This window comes from Coffea eugenioides, chromosome 6 (assembly GCF_003713205.1).
Source record: "Coffea eugenioides isolate CCC68of chromosome 6, Ceug_1.0, whole genome shotgun sequence".
NCBI lineage: Eukaryota > Viridiplantae > Streptophyta > Magnoliopsida > Gentianales > Rubiaceae > Coffea > Coffea eugenioides.
In genome coordinates, this window is record NC_040040.1 from 5,744,057 (window position 1) to 5,761,929 (window position 17,873).

At 36.6% G+C, this 17,873-nt stretch overlaps 2 protein-coding genes across 3 annotated transcripts; one reads left to right on the top strand and one right to left on the bottom strand.

Annotated features, from left to right (window-relative positions):
* Window positions 1-2,391: 2,391 nt before the first annotated feature.
* On the top strand, window positions 2,392-10,126 carry LOC113772781 (E3 ubiquitin-protein ligase RFWD3). Of its 2 annotated transcripts, XR_003468702.1 has the most exons (16): window positions 2,392-2,609; window positions 2,700-3,135; window positions 3,699-3,774; window positions 3,875-3,964; window positions 4,045-4,089; window positions 4,388-4,468; window positions 5,125-5,221; window positions 5,348-5,388; window positions 6,406-6,516; window positions 6,625-6,761; window positions 6,977-7,016; window positions 7,517-7,579; window positions 7,664-7,857; window positions 8,862-9,357; window positions 9,555-9,636; window positions 9,891-10,126. XR_003468702.1 is itself a non-coding variant. In XM_027317257.1 (15 exons), the coding sequence occupies exons 1-14, from the start codon at window positions 2,477-2,479 to the stop codon at window positions 9,349-9,351; spliced, it is 2,034 nt and encodes a 677-aa protein (XP_027173058.1). In that variant the 5' UTR covers window positions 2,392-2,476; the 3' UTR covers window positions 9,352-9,357; window positions 9,891-10,126. The 2 variants fall into 2 exon arrangements, 1 of the variants encoding a protein (XP_027173058.1); XM_027317257.1 differs by lacking the exon at window positions 9,555-9,636.
* Window positions 10,127-12,810: 2,684 nt separating this feature from the next.
* On the bottom strand, window positions 12,811-16,148 carry LOC113775453 (probable xyloglucan endotransglucosylase/hydrolase protein 32). The gene is made up of 5 exons (XM_027320342.1): window positions 16,101-16,148; window positions 14,987-15,245; window positions 14,778-14,878; window positions 14,451-14,668; window positions 12,811-13,607 (listed from the first exon to the last, which is right to left on the bottom strand). The coding sequence occupies exons 2-5, from the start codon at window positions 15,204-15,206 to the stop codon at window positions 13,241-13,243; spliced, it is 906 nt and encodes a 301-aa protein (XP_027176143.1). The 5' UTR covers window positions 15,207-15,245; window positions 16,101-16,148; the 3' UTR covers window positions 12,811-13,240.
* Window positions 16,149-17,873: the final 1,725 nt, after the last annotated feature.

The following is a 17,873-nucleotide window of genomic DNA, read 5'->3' on the forward strand; positions in this document are numbered from 1 at the left end:
CGATTATGCTTTGGCTAAAACACCTAAATCTACTAAGACACAAAAGTTTAGAGATTAAATTAACTGGGACCTGTTTGATAACTCAGTTTAATTTAAACTTAATAGATTCAATACTTAAATTTAATAGATTCAGATCTTAACATGTTAATAAGCGTTTGATGAACAAAAAATGGAACATCTGAATTTATTAAGTGATACTGATTATTTTAGGCAAAACTCGTTTCTAAAAATAAGTGATAAACTATTCACTTATCACAGAGTCTGCGTTTGATAAAACTGAAACCTAAAAATCAAAACCTGAAATTGGAATTAATTAAAGTATTGAATTGTTATGTATTAAATCTAATATATTTGAGTGTATATCACATTCAGTGATAAGTGAATAACTTATCACTTAATTTTGGGAGTAAATTTTATCTAAAAAATTTAGTCTTATTTAATTAATTTAAATGTTCAATTTTTTATTATCAGACGCGTCTGAACATGTTAATATCTGAATCCATTAAATTTAAGTATTGAATTAAATTATTAAACAGGACCTGAATATGATATACATTCAAATGTATTTGATGTACTACTTAACAATTTAATAATTTAATTGATTCAAATTTTAAATTTTAGATTTTAGATTTTAGTTTTCAGATTTTAATTTTATCAAACGCACCCCAAATCTTTTTCACTCTCCAATCTGGTGCAACACATCATCAATCTTGTTTTCCTCTTGAGGAGTGACAGAAAATTTTTCAAACTTTTGTCTCCAAATTTCGCCGTTGTTAACACTACTACTGAAGTATTTTTATGCTTTCTAGAATTCATCTTTTTGGAGAAAAAATGGTGCTATCCCAGGGAAGCTTTTCCTCTTTCTTATTAGTTTGCCAAGTATCCATTTTGATCTTAAGTCCACAAATGAATCAAGGAATCTTTAGTTCTTGATTTGAGAAGGGGTTGACATAGCAATCAAGGTCTTCTTTCTACTTAGTTTGTCTGTTTGGATTCCCATTCTTTCTCGTATAATTTAAATCACAAGCATTATTTTTAAAAATGCTTGGATGATGTATTTGAATATTTAATGTTTGATTGTACATTACTCGTACTGTTTAAATAAATAATATTTATAAAATATATATTTATATTAATAATTTAATAATCTTACACTCCCAATACTTAAATCCTACAAACATATTATCTAGTACCTACCACCATTTCTCCTATTTTTTTTATCTTCGTTTATTTTTGAAAAAAATTTCTAGATTTCCCTTTCGCCATTTTCTCTGTGCTAAAACTCTTTCACCCTCCAATCTAGTGCAGCACAGTATCAATCTTGTCTTCCTTTCGAGTAATGTCGCGAAAATTTTCAACTTCGCCTCCAATGTCCGTCGTCGTTGATGTTACTGCTGAAATACTTTTATGCTTTTTAGAGTTCGTCTTTTTGGAGAAAAAATTGTGCTACTGAAGGTAAATTTTTCCTTTTTCTCATTAGTTTGCCAAGTATCCTTTTTGATCTCGAGTCAATAAATGAATCAATGAATCTTTATTAGTTCTTGATTTGAGAAAGGGTTGACATATTGATCAAGGTCTTCTTTCTATGCATTTTGTTTGGCTCAATTCTCATTCTTCCTCATATAATCTAAATCACAAGCATTGTTTTTTAAAATGCTTGGATAATGTATTTGAGTATTCAATGTTTGATTGAATCTTTTAGAAGTTATGATTTGTTATATTCCTATTGATGTTGGCTTTAAAGTGACTTTGTAGAATAATTTGTGATTGGCTCTGGAATGACTATCTTGAGCAATTTGTGTTTTGTAATCCATAGGGTGTTGTTTTAAATTCTTAGGAAGGTGAGTTTGAAATGGCGAATGCACTCAAATTGAAAAACTTTAACAACATGTTATTTTTAATGATAATTATTTTAATCACCAAGCTAATGCTGAAATGGTGATTACTTGTCTGTCAGGTTCACCTGCCCGAATCCGGACCCCATCAATTTGATTCGGGAGATCAAGTATTAGATTCGTTGGGTATGTGGGTCGAATATGAAATAAGTGTAATTGAACAGGTTTGGACTCAAAATATTCAATTTTGATTTGAACCCGACTCATTGACAAGCCTATCTATTGTTGGATTTTGTGTACTCAATAAAATTTTAGTCCTTGTGGATTAATCAACTTTGATAGTTATATCTTTTAAACTCTAAATCCAATTAAAAGAAAATCAATTGAGGAGTAGTCGTGGAAAGAAAAATATTTTAGCTAAGAAGTTTTGGTTCATTACTTTTTTTTAATTAAATTGTGGGCAGGTTTGCCAAGACATGTAAGATGACGGGGCGGAGGGAGTATAAAAAGGTAATCACGAGGAGGGTAATTTGTAACTTGATGAGGTCGAGGATGATTGAAACCGACTTGGGTAACTATTCTAGATTCTTGTCAGAAAGAAGAAATGAAAGGAGAAGGGAAAGGTAAGACGGGGTTTAATAATGCTAACCATTAATTTTTTAATAGTGAAACAAATACAGGTTGGGTTTTTCTGCGTTCGCTCCATAGAACACGGAAAAAGAGGCAATTTTTTCCCTCCAACTCCTGAACTTCACAACTGCAAACAAAATCCGGGTACTGAATTGCCCGTCAAATTTAAACCTTGTTTAGCTGTCTTTAACCCTCTCTCTCTCTCTCTCTCTCATTTTTTTCATCTATTTTTAGGAATCTCTATGCCGGATGATGCAGACCCGTATTACGCAATGTACATTCCATTGATTCAGGACCCATACCCTATGGAAATCGATTACTATGACGAAGAACAAGAGGACGAGGACGACGACGCTGCTGCTGCTGGGACGCAGAATGTTATGTTTCCGGGACCAGCGGCAGGTAGGGTTTTGGAGGGCAGTGGTGCTACTACTACGACGGCTTCGTCTCAGGATGGTTTAAGTTACCGTGAGTATCAGGGTTTTAGGGATGCACCTGAAGCAAGGGACCAGCCTAGTCCTAAAAAGTCTAAAAGGGGTGAAGCGACACCGCTGAAGGATGCTAAATGGGAAAATCCTGGTGAAGGAGACTGGCATAGGGATGAGCTTGACGGGTTATTTTGCCCAATCTGCCTGGAGGCCTGGACCAGTGGCGATGATCATCAAGTCTGGTCCGTGCAATTATCTATCCTTTTGGCGTCTACTGGTTAATTCATATTTTCCTTGTTAAATTTCATATTGGTTGGTGCTCATCAAGGAGGCATTGGATGGGTTACTTTCTCTTTAATTTTATATTCCTTTGTTTTGTTGGTTGTCCATTACAAGAACATGGAAATCTTCCTAGGGCAAGTCAAATGGAGGTTCATTAATAGACTCCCACTTTGGGTTATATTACTGAAATTTTTGTTTCGTCTAATGCAAGGAGTACGGGTTCTGTAAATAGCATATACTAGTATTTATTAGGACTGTTGCAATTTTACTAAATCTGTGGTGCTTAGCTTTTTATATCCATCACCCTACTGTTTGTAGAGTTGTTTTATAATCCAAAAGTTTGAAGCAGTGTAAGCCCGTTTTCATCACCAACCATAGAAAATGTACAAAAAATTACTCAAGCAACCATATCATTGCAGAGAAACTTGTTCTTGCAAACTATTATATTGTTACATTATCTGCTATGCATTTAAAACAAGTGAACTAATGGCAGTAGTTTCAATGCTTTGTTTGATCCTTTTAGCTGTATTCCATGTGGTCATATATATGGGATGTCTTGCATCAAAAGATGGCTGAAGCAATGTGGAAGTCAAGGGAAGGTGCTCTCCTCACTGAACGTGACCCCTTTTTGCTAGGTTTACTAGCACTGTTTAGAGTATTACTTTCATAACTGTGGCTTTTATTGTGCATCATGTGTAGTGCCCTCAATGCAACATGAAGTGCACACTAGAAGATATCAGAGTGCTTTATGCCTCTCGAATTGTTGTTGTTGATGGAGAGTTGCAAAAGGTCATGTTAATTTTAAAGATGCTATTATATGATGCAAATCTTTGATATTTTTTAGTTGACAGAGGTTTTTATTTTTGCAGAAAGTTCAATCTCTTGAATCTAAATGCACTTCCTTGGGGAAGAAGGTAAGGGAAATATAAGAGGGTTAAGTTTTTTGTTCTTTGGATGTGGAATACTATATTCTTGAACTCATACAAAGAGTTGAATTAAATAATATTTCTGGACTGCTTGCATCATATTCTGTAATGCAGCGCCTAACTCTGTACTTTCCATTTGAAAAGCTTCCACTTGTATGATCCCGAATTAGTGTGTCAAATACTTGGTAAACTTTATCTTTCTTCTGAAATTAGAGTTGTCACTTTAGACAGGCTATTTCATATTTTCTTCAAATAGGTAGTTCCTTGAACTTGAATATTTGTGCAGAATCTGATCTTGTCTAAGAAAGAAAAGGGGTGGCAGAAGAGAGAAGCTGATTTGAGCATGCAGATACAGAACCTTAGAGAGGCATGTCATTCTTTTACATTTACTTCTCAATAGTTCGTATATTATTTCATTTTTTGTACTTCCAGAGTGGGATAAGATGGGGTTTTGAAGCCACGATATGTCTTTTTCTTGATAGTCTTCGTTCTTTACTACATGTTGTCATCATAAGTTTTAGTATGGCTGTTATCTTCCCCCAATCCAGTGACCTGCTTTGATGTAATTTTATTTTCTTTAAAGTTGGTTATCTTTTTCCTGGATGAGTTATGATAGTTTTTATCATAATGTGAATCTGTTTGTTTTAAACACTTCACACTTTCATTTCTTTTTCTATACTTTGTGGCTATGGTCATTGCATTAACTGATGCATAATCGTGCTGTCTTTTAATAACATTATACCAGGGTACGTTGGAGGAATTTTTTTTTTGTTTCAATCTTTTCCTTCTGTTTAAAGCACTGTTTGTAATTTTGTTGGTTAAAGTCTGAGAACTTTTTTTCTTTTTTCTTTTTGTGGCGAAGACATACTAAGATCTTATATTTGAGGCATTTAGGCCCCTCCCAAAATGTTTATAGTAGTAGAAGCATTTTTATTACAGTTTTAATTGGGATTGACAATGTTCTTAGTTTCTTTATTCTGGCCTTTGATATTATTCTCATCTGAACCATTGACTGTTTTTCAGAAAGCTACTTATTTGGAGGGATTGTTGGAAAACATGTCAATAGTGCAATCAGGATTGCCCTATACCAGTCAGGATTGCAAAGGACAACCCTTTTCTGGTAAACAGTTGAGGGACAATCTCTGATTGGTGATTGGACTTTTTGCTTTTCTTTGTGTAGCTTGATTGGTGACTTGCAGTGAAGATTCTAGTACCCATATATGACTTGTAGGCATTTGTTTTACAGAGTTTGGCCACCAAGAATGTCCAAATGGTTTTCTGTTGCAGGTTTGACCTTTTCTCTCATCTCCTACAATCCTACACTCTAAGCAGGATAGCTGTTTTGTGTTCTAGCTGCTAATATGTTTTATGTGCGTGCTTGGTGTGTCTTTTTCTATAGAGCCCACTTTGCTTCATTCTGAGATCCTGATATGACAACTGAAGAGAGGAAAGCAATTTTTGTTACCTTTTGTCATGGCTTTATCCCGTTATCTTTAACTGCTATGATTTTTATCATTCTAATATCTGAAAATGGGAGTTGCCCTTCTGCTTGGCAGCATAATTAAAAAAAAAAGGTATTTAAGTAATGGTTAAAACTGTTTAAAGGGTCTCAGATAGATCATTATAAGTATATCAAATGAATAGGAAATGCTTCTGACCTGATAAAGTTGGTTATGACGTATTATTTAGATTCATCTTTCTTATAAACTGTGGTGCTATCTTAGTCATATAGATTCTGAGAGAAGCATCTTCTGGAGATGAGTTTAAATGGATGAATCAATTGCTTCACATGACTGAAAATTCAGCAATACTCTCAGCGTTCAGACAAACAAGAGATTGAAACACTATATTGAACATGTGCCGTTGTAGTCGCCTTTGGATTATTGGACATAGAAGTGTGCTACCATTGTCCATATGTAAGGCCGAACTTAGCAATAAAGTAGGAGTGATGTAGGTGCCATATGTAAGCCATTGCAGTGGCTTATGGCCTTATATATCATGTTAAAAAGTTAAAGGGTTGCTGCAAACTTGGAAACTGATGCTTTCAAGTTTCCACATGGGTATCCAAACACAAAAGTTGTCTTGAATCGTGCTTTTTATCTTCTTTGCTGTTCATATTAGGTGTTTAGCAATTTTAACTGTTGACTCTGAAATTCTGTGATATAGTGTAACACTTTGCACTTCTGAAGGTCACTTTTTTGTTTTTTGTTTGCTTGGCATTTTTCGAAGTTCCCTTTTATCTTGAAATGTTCAAGAGCATTTATGCCTGTTTATAGACTTGCATAGTGTTTGTGATCTTCACAGACGGACTTACACATTGAGGGTGCTCGATTCTTTGATGTGGATGTTCATAGTCAAACTACGATGGTTGCTCGAAGGCTTTCTGGCATGGCAGGACCATATGAGCTTACCAAAGTAAAATTCTCCAGACTTTGGATGGAAATCACTAGTATTGATAATTTAGCTCAATGTTTGATATCCTTCTGACCTTTCTTTGCCTTTTTGTGTGCAATGGTTTTGAAGATAAGCTTATTGGCTCCACATGCAAGAGAAAACATTCAGCTTCCTCTAAGCACCAGAGTTATCAAGGATTTACGTATTTCCCCTCATGCTAAACTTGCACTATTGGCTTCCTTGGGAAAGAAATTATACGTTCTTAGGTGGAGCTTTTTTTTCAATCTCTGTATGTGCATATGTTTTTTCCTTGTGCATCATGAATATCTATAGATATAACCCTTTGGCAAGAAGGGTGGGTCTTCTCAAGAAAGACTGCATCTGCAGCTTTTATAGTGCATTCTGTAACTGAAGTATCTTATGCTTTCTTTTTTCCTTCCCCCAACCCCCTGGGCCGGGCCCCCAAAAATATTTGTCACAGCACGGAAAGCAACAATACCATTGTCACATATGACTTACCGGTAAGATCTTTAGTCTCAGATCTCCTTGTTAACTTTTTTAACCTATCCTTCCAATTTCAGCAGAGAACGTAGGTGCTATATGTAGCCTTTGATGCTATCTATATCTTGCAACTTCTGCATGTATGCTCGTCCCAACAATTTGAAACAGTGTTTGCTTCATCACTTGGTTTCTCCAGAGAAGAGGATATGCATGACCAAAAACATTTATTGAAAAAAACTAATGTGAGAATAAAGTTTCAGAGTTCACCTAATATCATGAAAAATTGAAATGCCTTTGGAAAATTTCATCTGAGATGTGATATATGTCTTAGAAAGGTGGATTAAACTTATGGCTTCATGACAAATCAGTTAGACTAGATGTTCATGTGTATCTCAGCAGCTGTTTCTGTTTTCTTTTTGTATACTTTGAAAATATATGATGTTGTTCAGATCACTTTGCTATTTGTTTGATTATATAATTCTGGGATAGATGAATGGCCTGATAAATCTTGGGTTTCCAGGCTGCTGCTTGGTCGTGTACATGGGATCTCAATAATTCGAATTATGTATATGCTGGGTTACAGGTCCTAAGAGTTCACTTTCCTTTCAATTAAGCATGCTTACCTAAAACCCAATTTTCATATACTTTCAATTCTTAATGGTTACAGAATGGCATGGTATTGGAATTTGACCTGCGTCAAACTTTGAGACCTGTGGAATCAATGATTGGCTTGACAAGCAACCCAATTCATACTGTGCTCTCTCTTTCAGCTGACTTCGCTGTCAATTCTGGTATTAGATCAGTTCTAACTGCCTCCTCCGTTGGTTTGTGCCATTGGAACTTTGGTTGCAGCGAAGAAAAGTATGTCTCCTCATTTTTTTTCTAAGTAATTTATGTTGTTCATACTTAATTGGCATTTTTAAGGTTCTAAAGATTCGTGGATTTGAAAATGACTGCAGAAAAGTGATTTTGCTCTTGTTTTTACTTGTTTATCCTACATGATGACTGCGTTAGGGATTATATTTCTGTTATGGAGTTTCTCTCCCCTCAGAAAACATTTTCTTTGGCTCTTGTTTATTTTCTATAAAAGAAAATTTTGTTTTCTATTCCTTGGGCCTAATGATACTCTTATGGGTATACTGGGATTTGGTGGACTGACTAAGAAAAGAGTTGTTTATATAAGTTGCCTCGAAGGTATGCATTAGGGTATGGATAATTATATTTTGAACCATTAGATTGCTGTAGTTATGCAGCCGAAAAGTGGGACTGGCTGCAATTTGAAAGTTGCACTTCCGACCGGATCTCTGCCTTTGTAACAACTTTAACTGCCAACTGGAAGCTTCCTTCCGAGGGAGTTCATTGTTTTAACCCTTGACCTATTTAAGTTACTTCCTTAGAGCATCATCGGAATTTGGTTTTCTGCACATGGTTGAGAGATGATTTGAAATAGCATGGTATTGTTAACCATGTTAATCCATTCACTGGGTCAGCAAGAAGTTCCAGTGGATGTTAGCTCTTTGGATATGGGTAGGCACCTTACTTGCGAGGGCATTTGCAATTGCTACTGCACTTGATATATCTGGTGAAACTTACAAAGATTTAATGATTTTTGTTTGTATTACGCCTAGCACACGTAGGCGAGGATATGTTGTGCATGAAAAGTTTTGTTGCTTTCAGATACTTTATTGGAATGGATGATTTTGCTACAATGCTTGTCTATATTTGTGTCTCTTTTTTGCAACAGTTCTCTTATGATTAGATAAGTATACGCTGCCAATTTTTTAGAAATATGTGTTGAATTTGTCTCATATATTTATATCTTTTGAGAACAGAAAATTCCATGAACTTTCTTCTTTACATTGCAGGTCTTTTTTGATTCCAGAATCAATGAATGAAGGTGTTTGTATATCTCTTGCTTATGGTCCTAAATGTGGGGATATTGTTGCTTCTTTTCGTCCTAGAGTTGAGACAGCAGGAGTAAACCTTTCGCCTTCGTTGTCCACTCCATCCGCCTCTCTCTTGGGGCAAGGAGTACAGGGTTCTCATGTCCTTTACAAGAGAGTTGGTAGCGCTCAAAGATATCATAAATTAAGGTCTACTTCTGCAAGTGTAAATGACATTCGGCTACCGAAATCTGCTATAGTTGACAGAGTGAATCTGAAATCGTTGTATGCTGCTGGGGATGAAGTAACAGGTGACTTGGTCTTGCAACAGTTGCCTTGTTTAGTGGATGTTCAGCGTCTAAAGTCTCGGAAATGTGTTCGTGATGTGAAATACTCGCAGATCCTAAACTCGGAGTTGCTTAGTTGCTTGAGTGAGGACACATTGCAACTTTTTTCGTCTAAGATGTCATGAACATAGGTACATTTTTTCTTAATGGTTTGCTGTATATTTTTCTGATTTCAATCGGTTTTAATGCCTTGTGTGTTGAAGCTTGCTGTCCTGCACACATTTGAGGATAATAATGTTTGTTGGGAAAATCTGCTTTCGTATTGTTTTCTGAGAGTCTTAATTGACCAAATTTCGAAATTTCATTTTGATTCTGGAATTTTGTGTAGATTATGAATTAGGAAGAGAAGTACAGGAAAGCAAACATGCCTGCTATACATTTCAAATCGACATAGTTCAAAGTTTTGCACGGTGATGGCTGCTATATTCCCTTTTAATATTCTTGCATGTTGTAGCAGAACTTCTTCTACATGTATTAGACTTATCCAGTAATCCTCCCATTTTAATTGTTGAGCTTCTAAAGAGATTCTGTATGAAACAAGTGCTCTACGAATTGACTGAAGCTATTATATTTGCAGACAGTATTAGTTTTCTAACTCTTCATCTTGCTGCAATTTGGTCCTTGTTTGTTCATATTCCTCACGATGTGTAATTGCTGTTTGCAGATAGCAGCTGAAGCAACAAATTCATGATGGATATTTCCCGCTCTAGGAGGCTATGAATATTAAACTTTTTTTTTTTCTTTTTTTGCTGTATATATCAAGTTTTTGCCTTTGCAAAAGCTGTTAGATAGTTTTAGTTCTATTTTGTAGATAGGCAGTAGGGATTGTCTTTGTAAATCTGGTTGAAGCTTTTTTGTCTAGGCATATTTATTAAAATTTTTCCTTCTCGCGTTTTCCTCTGCTCGTGGTTAGCGCCGTCTCTTTACCATGTTACTGTTTCTTTTCCTTGCTTCATGGATTTGAAGATTCGAATGTTTTGCTGTTCTATTTCCAGCTGCTCAACTTTGGAGGTTGACAGTTTCAGAATCCAGCCAAGGCTTTTATGCCAATGTTTTTAAAATGAGAAACAGAAATTGACCTCAAAATCTTGAATATGGGTTTTCATCGATCAATACCCTCGAGTCTTGTCCGGAAAATATTCTCAAGTCCATCATTTTTGGATTTGTGTCTCTCAAACTTTTTAGGTTCAGTTTTAGTTTGGAAGCTTACCTTGACTTTACATCTCTTTATATATATGAAGCATGAGGATCCTTTGCTGTTTAAAATTTCAGTCATTTAATGCACTGCTTAATATACCCTTCTTCTTTTAAACTTTTTAAAACTTATTTCCCCTTTTTCGTTGCGCACTTTTCTATCTCTCTGTCAATGATATTTAGCATAACTCGCTCCAAATTGCCACTAACCGATGATGCTCATAAAATATTTCAAAAAAGTAATAGTGGTAAGTTACACCTAGTTTTCTCATACTTTGTTCCTCTAATTGATTTGGTATTCTTCTTTTTGAAAATTATTTATTCATTATTTTCTTATACGATATGAACACATCTTATCCACTAATATATGATAGTGGGGAAAAATCATATTATTAAATTCGGTCTGGGAAGGAGCCCGTGAAGGATCGAGTCACCAGTTTTTACTGTATATTCTTTTTTGTTCTCAATCCTTGAGCCGTTGACTTGGGCTGCATAAATTGTTGTTCAATTTGAAGAGGGAAAGGAGAAAAAGATTGAGAGTTGGGTTATAAATTTTTGTTTAATTTGAAGAGGAAAACGTAAAAAAATGGATAAAAAAAGATCCGAGCCAGGGTGTATAACTTGTTGTTCACTTTGAAGAAAGAAAGGGGAAAACAGCCCCTTTCGTCCGCTCTCCCCACAATGAAAATACTATCTGCTCCGTAGTCCGTTCCATTGTCATCGCGCCGTGTTTTCACTTTATTAATATTTCAAAATAAGAATCATCATTTCATATTTAACACATGATTTTCAATCTTACCATTTGAAAAAATAACTTTTTAAAATCCCGATACACATTTGTCAAGAGAATATTTTGAATTTAAAAGATACATATATAAATTTATTAATGTCACCTCCTATAAATATAATGATTACTATGTATCCATAAAAAGTTGGATTTTCAAAAAACGACTCTAATATTGGAACGGAGAGGATAATATAATGAATAACAAATTGCATGAACTTGGATCAGTAATAAAGAAATATGCAACGATTTGATTTGGACTACCCAATTTGTTTGTCCATTTAGATTGGCGGAATAATAATGATAAAGAAGGTGGAAGCGGGAGGGAAAAGAGTCCACGGAAAACAGAATTCATGGGTTGTTTCGGATTCAGTTTGAAGAGGGAAAGGGGGAAAAATGGGTAAAAAAAATATTTGATCTGCCAAATTATACAAACACCCTCCATGTATTATCAGCGAGCGTTGGATGCAAGGCAAATATTTAAAACACATTCCAAATAAAAGGAGAATCAGACGCAACCGTGCTTGCTATTAAAAATAAAAAATAAAAAAAAAAAGGAGGAGGGAGCCAAGGAGAAGGTTTCTGTGATAACAGATTGCCACGTATTAAAACAACTGACGTGGCAATCATGTATTATTTAGTTCTTCATCAGCTCAGCTCTGATTCGATTACTAGCCCTTCATCTTGTTTTTTACCATTCTAAATTAGAATTTCTAATCTCCTCCATTGTGATCCAAATAAGCTCAGTACTTTCCTTCGTGTGATCTCCAGCTCGTCTTTTCCGGTTTCACCTCAGACGACGGATCGCCCTTCGACACGGCCGTCATTCGATGAAAAAAATCAACACTGGAAGTAAAACTGACTGCTGATTCTCGATTGATATTACAAGGATGAACCCGAACCCATAAACAAATCAATAAGAAAAACCAAATAACGACAATGATAATGCCTGTCTGCTCTGCTTTTCGTTTTTGTGTTTGTCATCTTTCGCAACTAATCATGCAATTCAAATCCACATTATGAGATGCTAAAATGAGAAAAAGGTTAGGAGGAGGAGAAGGAGATAAAGGGCTTGTGCTATACCACATCTTTTTAAAACATTCCATCTTCTATTCCCTACATGGAAAAGCTTTGTTAATTGGAGAAAAAGGTGCATTTAGAGAGGCTTTCTAAATTATAGAATGCTCATTCATTCTTCATTTCTTCTGCCAATTCAACTCCACGATGTCGGAAAAAGTGGAGCGGCTAACTCAAAAACGATTAAACGACGTGTAAATGGATCTGATAAACGTACGATTGAACTTTCAAAATCTGTTCGATTCGAGGATCTGGACTGCATAATTTGGCTCTCATGATGATAAATCATGATCTCGAGTGCGTGAGATTTGGTTGTTGGACCTATATATGCAAGTGCCATTAGATTGTCTCAACCAGATTAGAATTTAGAACTAATGAATTTGAAATATTTTCTTTTCTTCTGCTTAAAAGCGTACGTACGTTCGGGCTTCTTAAAAAGTTGTGTTGTTAGGCCAATGCAGAATCCGAAACAAATTCGAAGCATTATTCCCACATAATAATTAATATTTCATTTGAGTGATAGCTACAATACAGACCATCTGATGAGTGGCCAGAGACCGACCAGTCCATCGGTTTGTTTCTTTTGCAACAAACCGATTTCGCTTTACTTGGAAATGACAACTGAATACGTCCAATTGGACGGAAAGCCACCGCGTACGTGGCCTCATTATTCCTAGCTGTCACACTCTCTTTATCTTTTTTTCTCTTCTTTTTTTCGGGTGATGTCTGGTCGTAGATTTATATGTGTACGTGCGCGACACTAACAAAATCAACGAAAACTACACAAATTTCTTATTTTCTTTCTGCCTTTTTTTTTGGGAGATTTTGTTGCAGGCAAGCAGGATGCATCTCAGGCCACCCCAAGATCCATTCACTTTCACACTCGTGAGATTAAGGACTGAATTTTATGTAGAAAACTGTTGTGTAAATTTCACTCCCAATCGATTTAATATAATATACTAGCGCCAGCATTCCGGTGTTAGGGAATGGTCCCTTTTGTAGTCCCTGCAATAATCGTAAACCAAGTAGTGACTTTGGACCCACTGCATAGCCCTGTACTGCTGGCCGCTCAGCCCACCGGAACGAAACGGGGAGGCAGACACCGGGCGACACCAAGCCGGTGCATAGGCGGTGCAACCGCTCGCTTTAAAGTTTGTGAATTTTCCGATGAATGGTTGGTAGCGGTAATCGGCCTTGTACTTTCCATCCTCGGTCGCCCAGGAAGATGCATCCCATATGGATCCATACACCCACATTGGCCTCAGGGGGAATGTTGCTGCACTCTTTCTGGGGTATCTCCTTATCGGAACATCATCCACGAGGAATCTGTAACCCATCAATCAATTATGAGGCGATGCATCACTTATTCATTCTGTTCAATGCCATGCAACGACTGGGAATCACGAGTGATGGTCATTTCTTTTCTAGTCAACTTTAACGGTCGCATTATTGTATTGAAGTGACTCTGATTTTAATTATTGCATATTCTGTTCTGTACACTCGAATGATACGTGACACTGAGAGGAATTAGTTTAGTTCCCCACTTGGGGTTAACTATTGTAAATCCACAACTTTACTGACATTGCATCATAAGATGGGCAGTTAAAAAAGGGGAAAAAAAAATTTATACAGTGCGAATTTAGAATGGATGAGTTTTTGTTTGACTCGACGATTGCTGAGAACACTGCAATTGTTCATTATGTTATGTGAACTAAACCCGCCAGGCAGAAAGGTGTTTATGAAAAGTTAATACCAATTGCACCAACTACAGTACAAGATTCCTACTTCCGCATGTACTTTCTCTGTTTTCGTTTCTTTATGAAGTAGTACTTAATGATCATGATTACGCTAAAAGTAAGTAAACACCCTCTGAGTCTGAGACGGCACCCAGAAATAAATACAGAAAGAGAAAACAAGAAGAAGAAGAAAGAAAGAGAGACTGCAGCTTTAAAAAGTTAATGACCACCTGAGGTGGCAAGATCTTATTGGCTGGACTCTGGACCAATAGAGGTAATATGGTAGTGTCCTATACAATTGCAATATTTATTTGCCTCGTGTAGTTGAACTTGAACACCAGAGCATGGATCTTTTTTTTTTTTTTTGCTGGATGGATTTTAAGGATGAAACAAGTTGAGAGAGGAGAGACAGTGTAGCAGGACAGGCACTTACATAATCTCCTTAGGATTCCAGAGGATGGCATAGTGATGAAAATGTCGGGTGGGATCGAACCACAGATGGAACTTCATCTCTCTCCCAATTATCCTCCCATCGCCACTTCCCCGGATGTAAACGTTTGTTTGCAACGTGTACGGCTTCCCAAACGTAGTCCCAAGGAACTCGATATCCACCTCATCATGGAACCCCGGATGAGCTTCGTTGTTAGAAAGCTGCCATTATATTACCCATTCCACATCATGATAATTTACAGTTACCATGTAAAGCCATAATTAATCACAGCAGAGCAAGTCAAAAAAAAAAAAAATTTTCTCTTAGTACATAGAAGGCGGTTATGACTCCTGCAGTATAACCAGGTTGGAGCTTGATGGAAGCACCAAAATAGCCCGATCGAAAGGGTTTCACGGACTTAAACCCGCTACCTGCAGAAATTGAAGTCAGCAAGCGTAGTACGTTTTGTAAAATAATTCTTTATTTTTAAAAAAAAAAAGGAAAAAACCACAAGTGGAACTGTAGCACTACTGCAGAACCTGAAGAGCTATCGAGCCAAATAGTAATGCCACTATTGTCAACACTCTGATGATTGGCACCCCAGAGGTTTCTGTAGCCTTTATAAAAGCTCATGGACCTAAACCTGGAACTTGGGTAGTAGCCAGGGGAAGGCGGCCAATAACCAGCATTGGTTGGACTTATTACAACAATGTTGAGTATCATGAGAAGAAGTGGGAGCTGAGAAGGGAAAGCAGCCATTGGTGAAATCAGGTTGGACAGGATAAGCAGCAACGCCACCTGCAGGAATGTGTGAATTGAATTGAAGATGAGAGGAGTAACTAACAACTACGAGCGATGCTAGTATAGTAGCAGTATGTAGGATGAAAAACAGAAGAGTTATTAAACTATATATAGTAGTGCCTGCTTGGGATATAAATGCAGGTTGAGAGGTAAAGAAGACAGGAGGCTACTAAAGCACTGTGTGTATGCAAGTGAAAGAGTATGGTGGAACAGTCGATATAAATTAAAAGTCTAGCAGGCCCACCGCCCACCAATGCCAAGATGATTGATGATCATGAATGTTGAATACCATCAACAGTATTTGTGGTAACATATTCCACTGTAGGATCAGAATTTCAAAAATTACAGTTTTAATTCTAAATCCCGAAATATTAAATTAAGTGTTTTTTTTCCCTTCCCCTCCCCCCAAAAAAGAAAAAAAATCCCATTCTGTCAAAAATGGAAATGAAGCCTAACCTCCCACGTACCGCGATGTATGAAACAAGAATATAGGGTTCGAGTCTTGATATGTGTGAAAAAACTTGAACTTCCGTCTCAAAATTAATTGACAATGAGTGGACTAACACAGGATTTTTATTAGTTGATTTAGTTGAATTTGACTAATTCAAGTGAGATTGGAATGAATTTCTTTAACAGCATATATACCACAAGGACCAGAAGATTCGTAGTCTTTATCCGTCTTGATGATCATGGACTGCAAACATAAGTAGGTAGTGCATCATTTCTAAAGAGCTAGCTAGCAATATAGGAATTTAAAAACACTTCATTTAAGATAGGACGAAAATCTTGAACTATTTCTGCTCCAAAAAGAGCAAAAGAAGCTGTCTTCGAGGACTAACTGTTCCAACTTACATGACATAGTACGAAGTACTGGCTGGCGAGCCATGCCTCTCGAGTTTCTTTACTACCTGTGAGCTACGAGGGTACTGAGGTTCTAGTATACTGAAGAACTGGGAGCATAAACAAAGGGACATGATAATCAGACAGACAGTACAATGATTTTCAATCGCAAGTCACAACCACTTTTCCTTTCCCCCATTATGGAAGAATAGTTTAGCTTTGGTTGCAAGACGGGATAGATATAGCTTAGAAAACAAGACGAGATCCAAACATCTAAGAGAGGGGGCTGGAATGGAAGGGGAGTGGGGGGGCGCATGGGATCATGGATGACTTGAGAGGCAGGCAGATCCAATTATAAATGTGCCTTCTTCCTATGCATTCTTGTGTGTATCATGCAGTTCGTGCGTGACCCTACAGGATCTTGGCCTCCTCCTCAACTCCTCTTGCCTTTACCTGCAGTGAAAGCAACATGCACAACTAGTATTTATTTTTTGTCTGAATATATCTTTTCATTTTTTTGGTTTCAGATTCTTTTAGGATTGAGAGTAGCTGAAACTTTAAAGCTACGAATTTTAGCTTTCACCCCACTCCGATCCGATCCGCTGTAATTTTTCACTCCACCCTTACCCTTCTTTAATGTGATCCGGGCCAGTCACCGCTGCGAGGGACGAATTGTCGGTCAGCTCCTGTTTTTAAGTTTTAACCCAACCCTGCCGAGTATTATGAGATTTCCTACGCATTCAATTTTTTAAAGTTTGGTGGACCACCCATTGAAATAACTCTTTCAATAATTCCCCCGACGATCATTATTTTTTAATCTTTTCTTATACCTATGTATAGTATCTTTTTTTAAAAAAAAATTGAAGAACACCAATTTCTTTGAAGGTCAGGAATCGTTTTTGCTCACAAAAAGAAAAAGAGATATAGATGCTTGACATTGATATCCGTATACACACACACACGTATTGTCTTGGGCTTATGAAATGGACATTCACAGTGATGATAAGAATTCTGTAGCTATATATATATATAGGCAAGCAGTGGCTAGTAGTATATTAGACAATATTGAGGTCAAATTTCCAAATTAATTAATTAGGATCCCCTCATGTTGGCCGTTGCGGTATCAATTTAAGTAAATAGTTTGTTCCACTATTCAAGTTTAACAACAACGTCTATCTCTATCTATCGTGTGGTTAAAATCAATTTTTCAATTTGATTGTACGACGGATTATCTTGAAACACATTGGTGTGCATGTAAACAAGATGCTCTACCAACTGAGTTATAACCCTTTACTTGTACGATGTCTCCTATTTCTTGAAAAAGTGGTTTGATTGATGGGATTTGGTATGAGATCAATGAGATTGATATTCAAATATTTCTTTTGTGTATTTTGTGCACATCATACTAACAAATTGACCCTTAATTAGGTCCCAAATTTAACATCCAATGCTAATACATGATTCCTGAAAAGCTAGCGTTGGGTTTCATTTCAAGAAATCAGTTCTTGCCGTCAGGATCAAATGCATGTGTCTCTTTATTTTCTGAATAGCAAGTTGGGGAGAAAATTTTTAAGCTATTATAGAGAAATGATTTCACGATGCAGGTATTTCTAAGTTTGATGCGGTTGGACAAAAAAGTTTAGAAAACTATTTCAAGAGGTGAGGAGTCGAAGGTGGGTATGACTCTGTGGGATCAGATGGCATAATGTCCAGATATTATCCTGAATTCTCTGTGTGAAAACGAACAATACCGTTTTCTGTCGGACTGGAGCGCTGAATCAATCT

Bases quoted from the DNA above. Each gene is read 5' to 3' on its own strand.
- LOC113772781 (XM_027317257.1), top strand. From the start codon at position 2,477: ATGCTAACCATTAATTTTTTAATAGTGAAACAAATACAGGTTGGGTTT. The intron at 3,136-3,698 runs GTCCGTGCAATT...TGATCCTTTTAG, and splicing joins GGCGATGATCATCAAGTCTG to CTGTATTCCATGTGGTCATA. The intron at 4,469-5,124 runs GCATGTCATTCT...ACTGTTTTTCAG, and splicing joins AGATACAGAACCTTAGAGAG to AAAGCTACTTATTTGGAGGG.
- LOC113775453 (XM_027320342.1), bottom strand. From the start codon at position 15,206: ATGGCTGCTTTCCCTTCTCAGCTCCCACTTCTTCTCATGATACTCAAC. The intron at 14,879-14,986 runs GTTCTGCAGTAG...CAATTTCTGCAG, and splicing joins TTGGCTCGATAGCTCTTCAG to GTAGCGGGTTTAAGTCCGTG. The intron at 14,669-14,777 runs GTACTAAGAGAA...ATATAATGGCAG, and splicing joins GAGTCATAACCGCCTTCTAT to CTTTCTAACAACGAAGCTCA.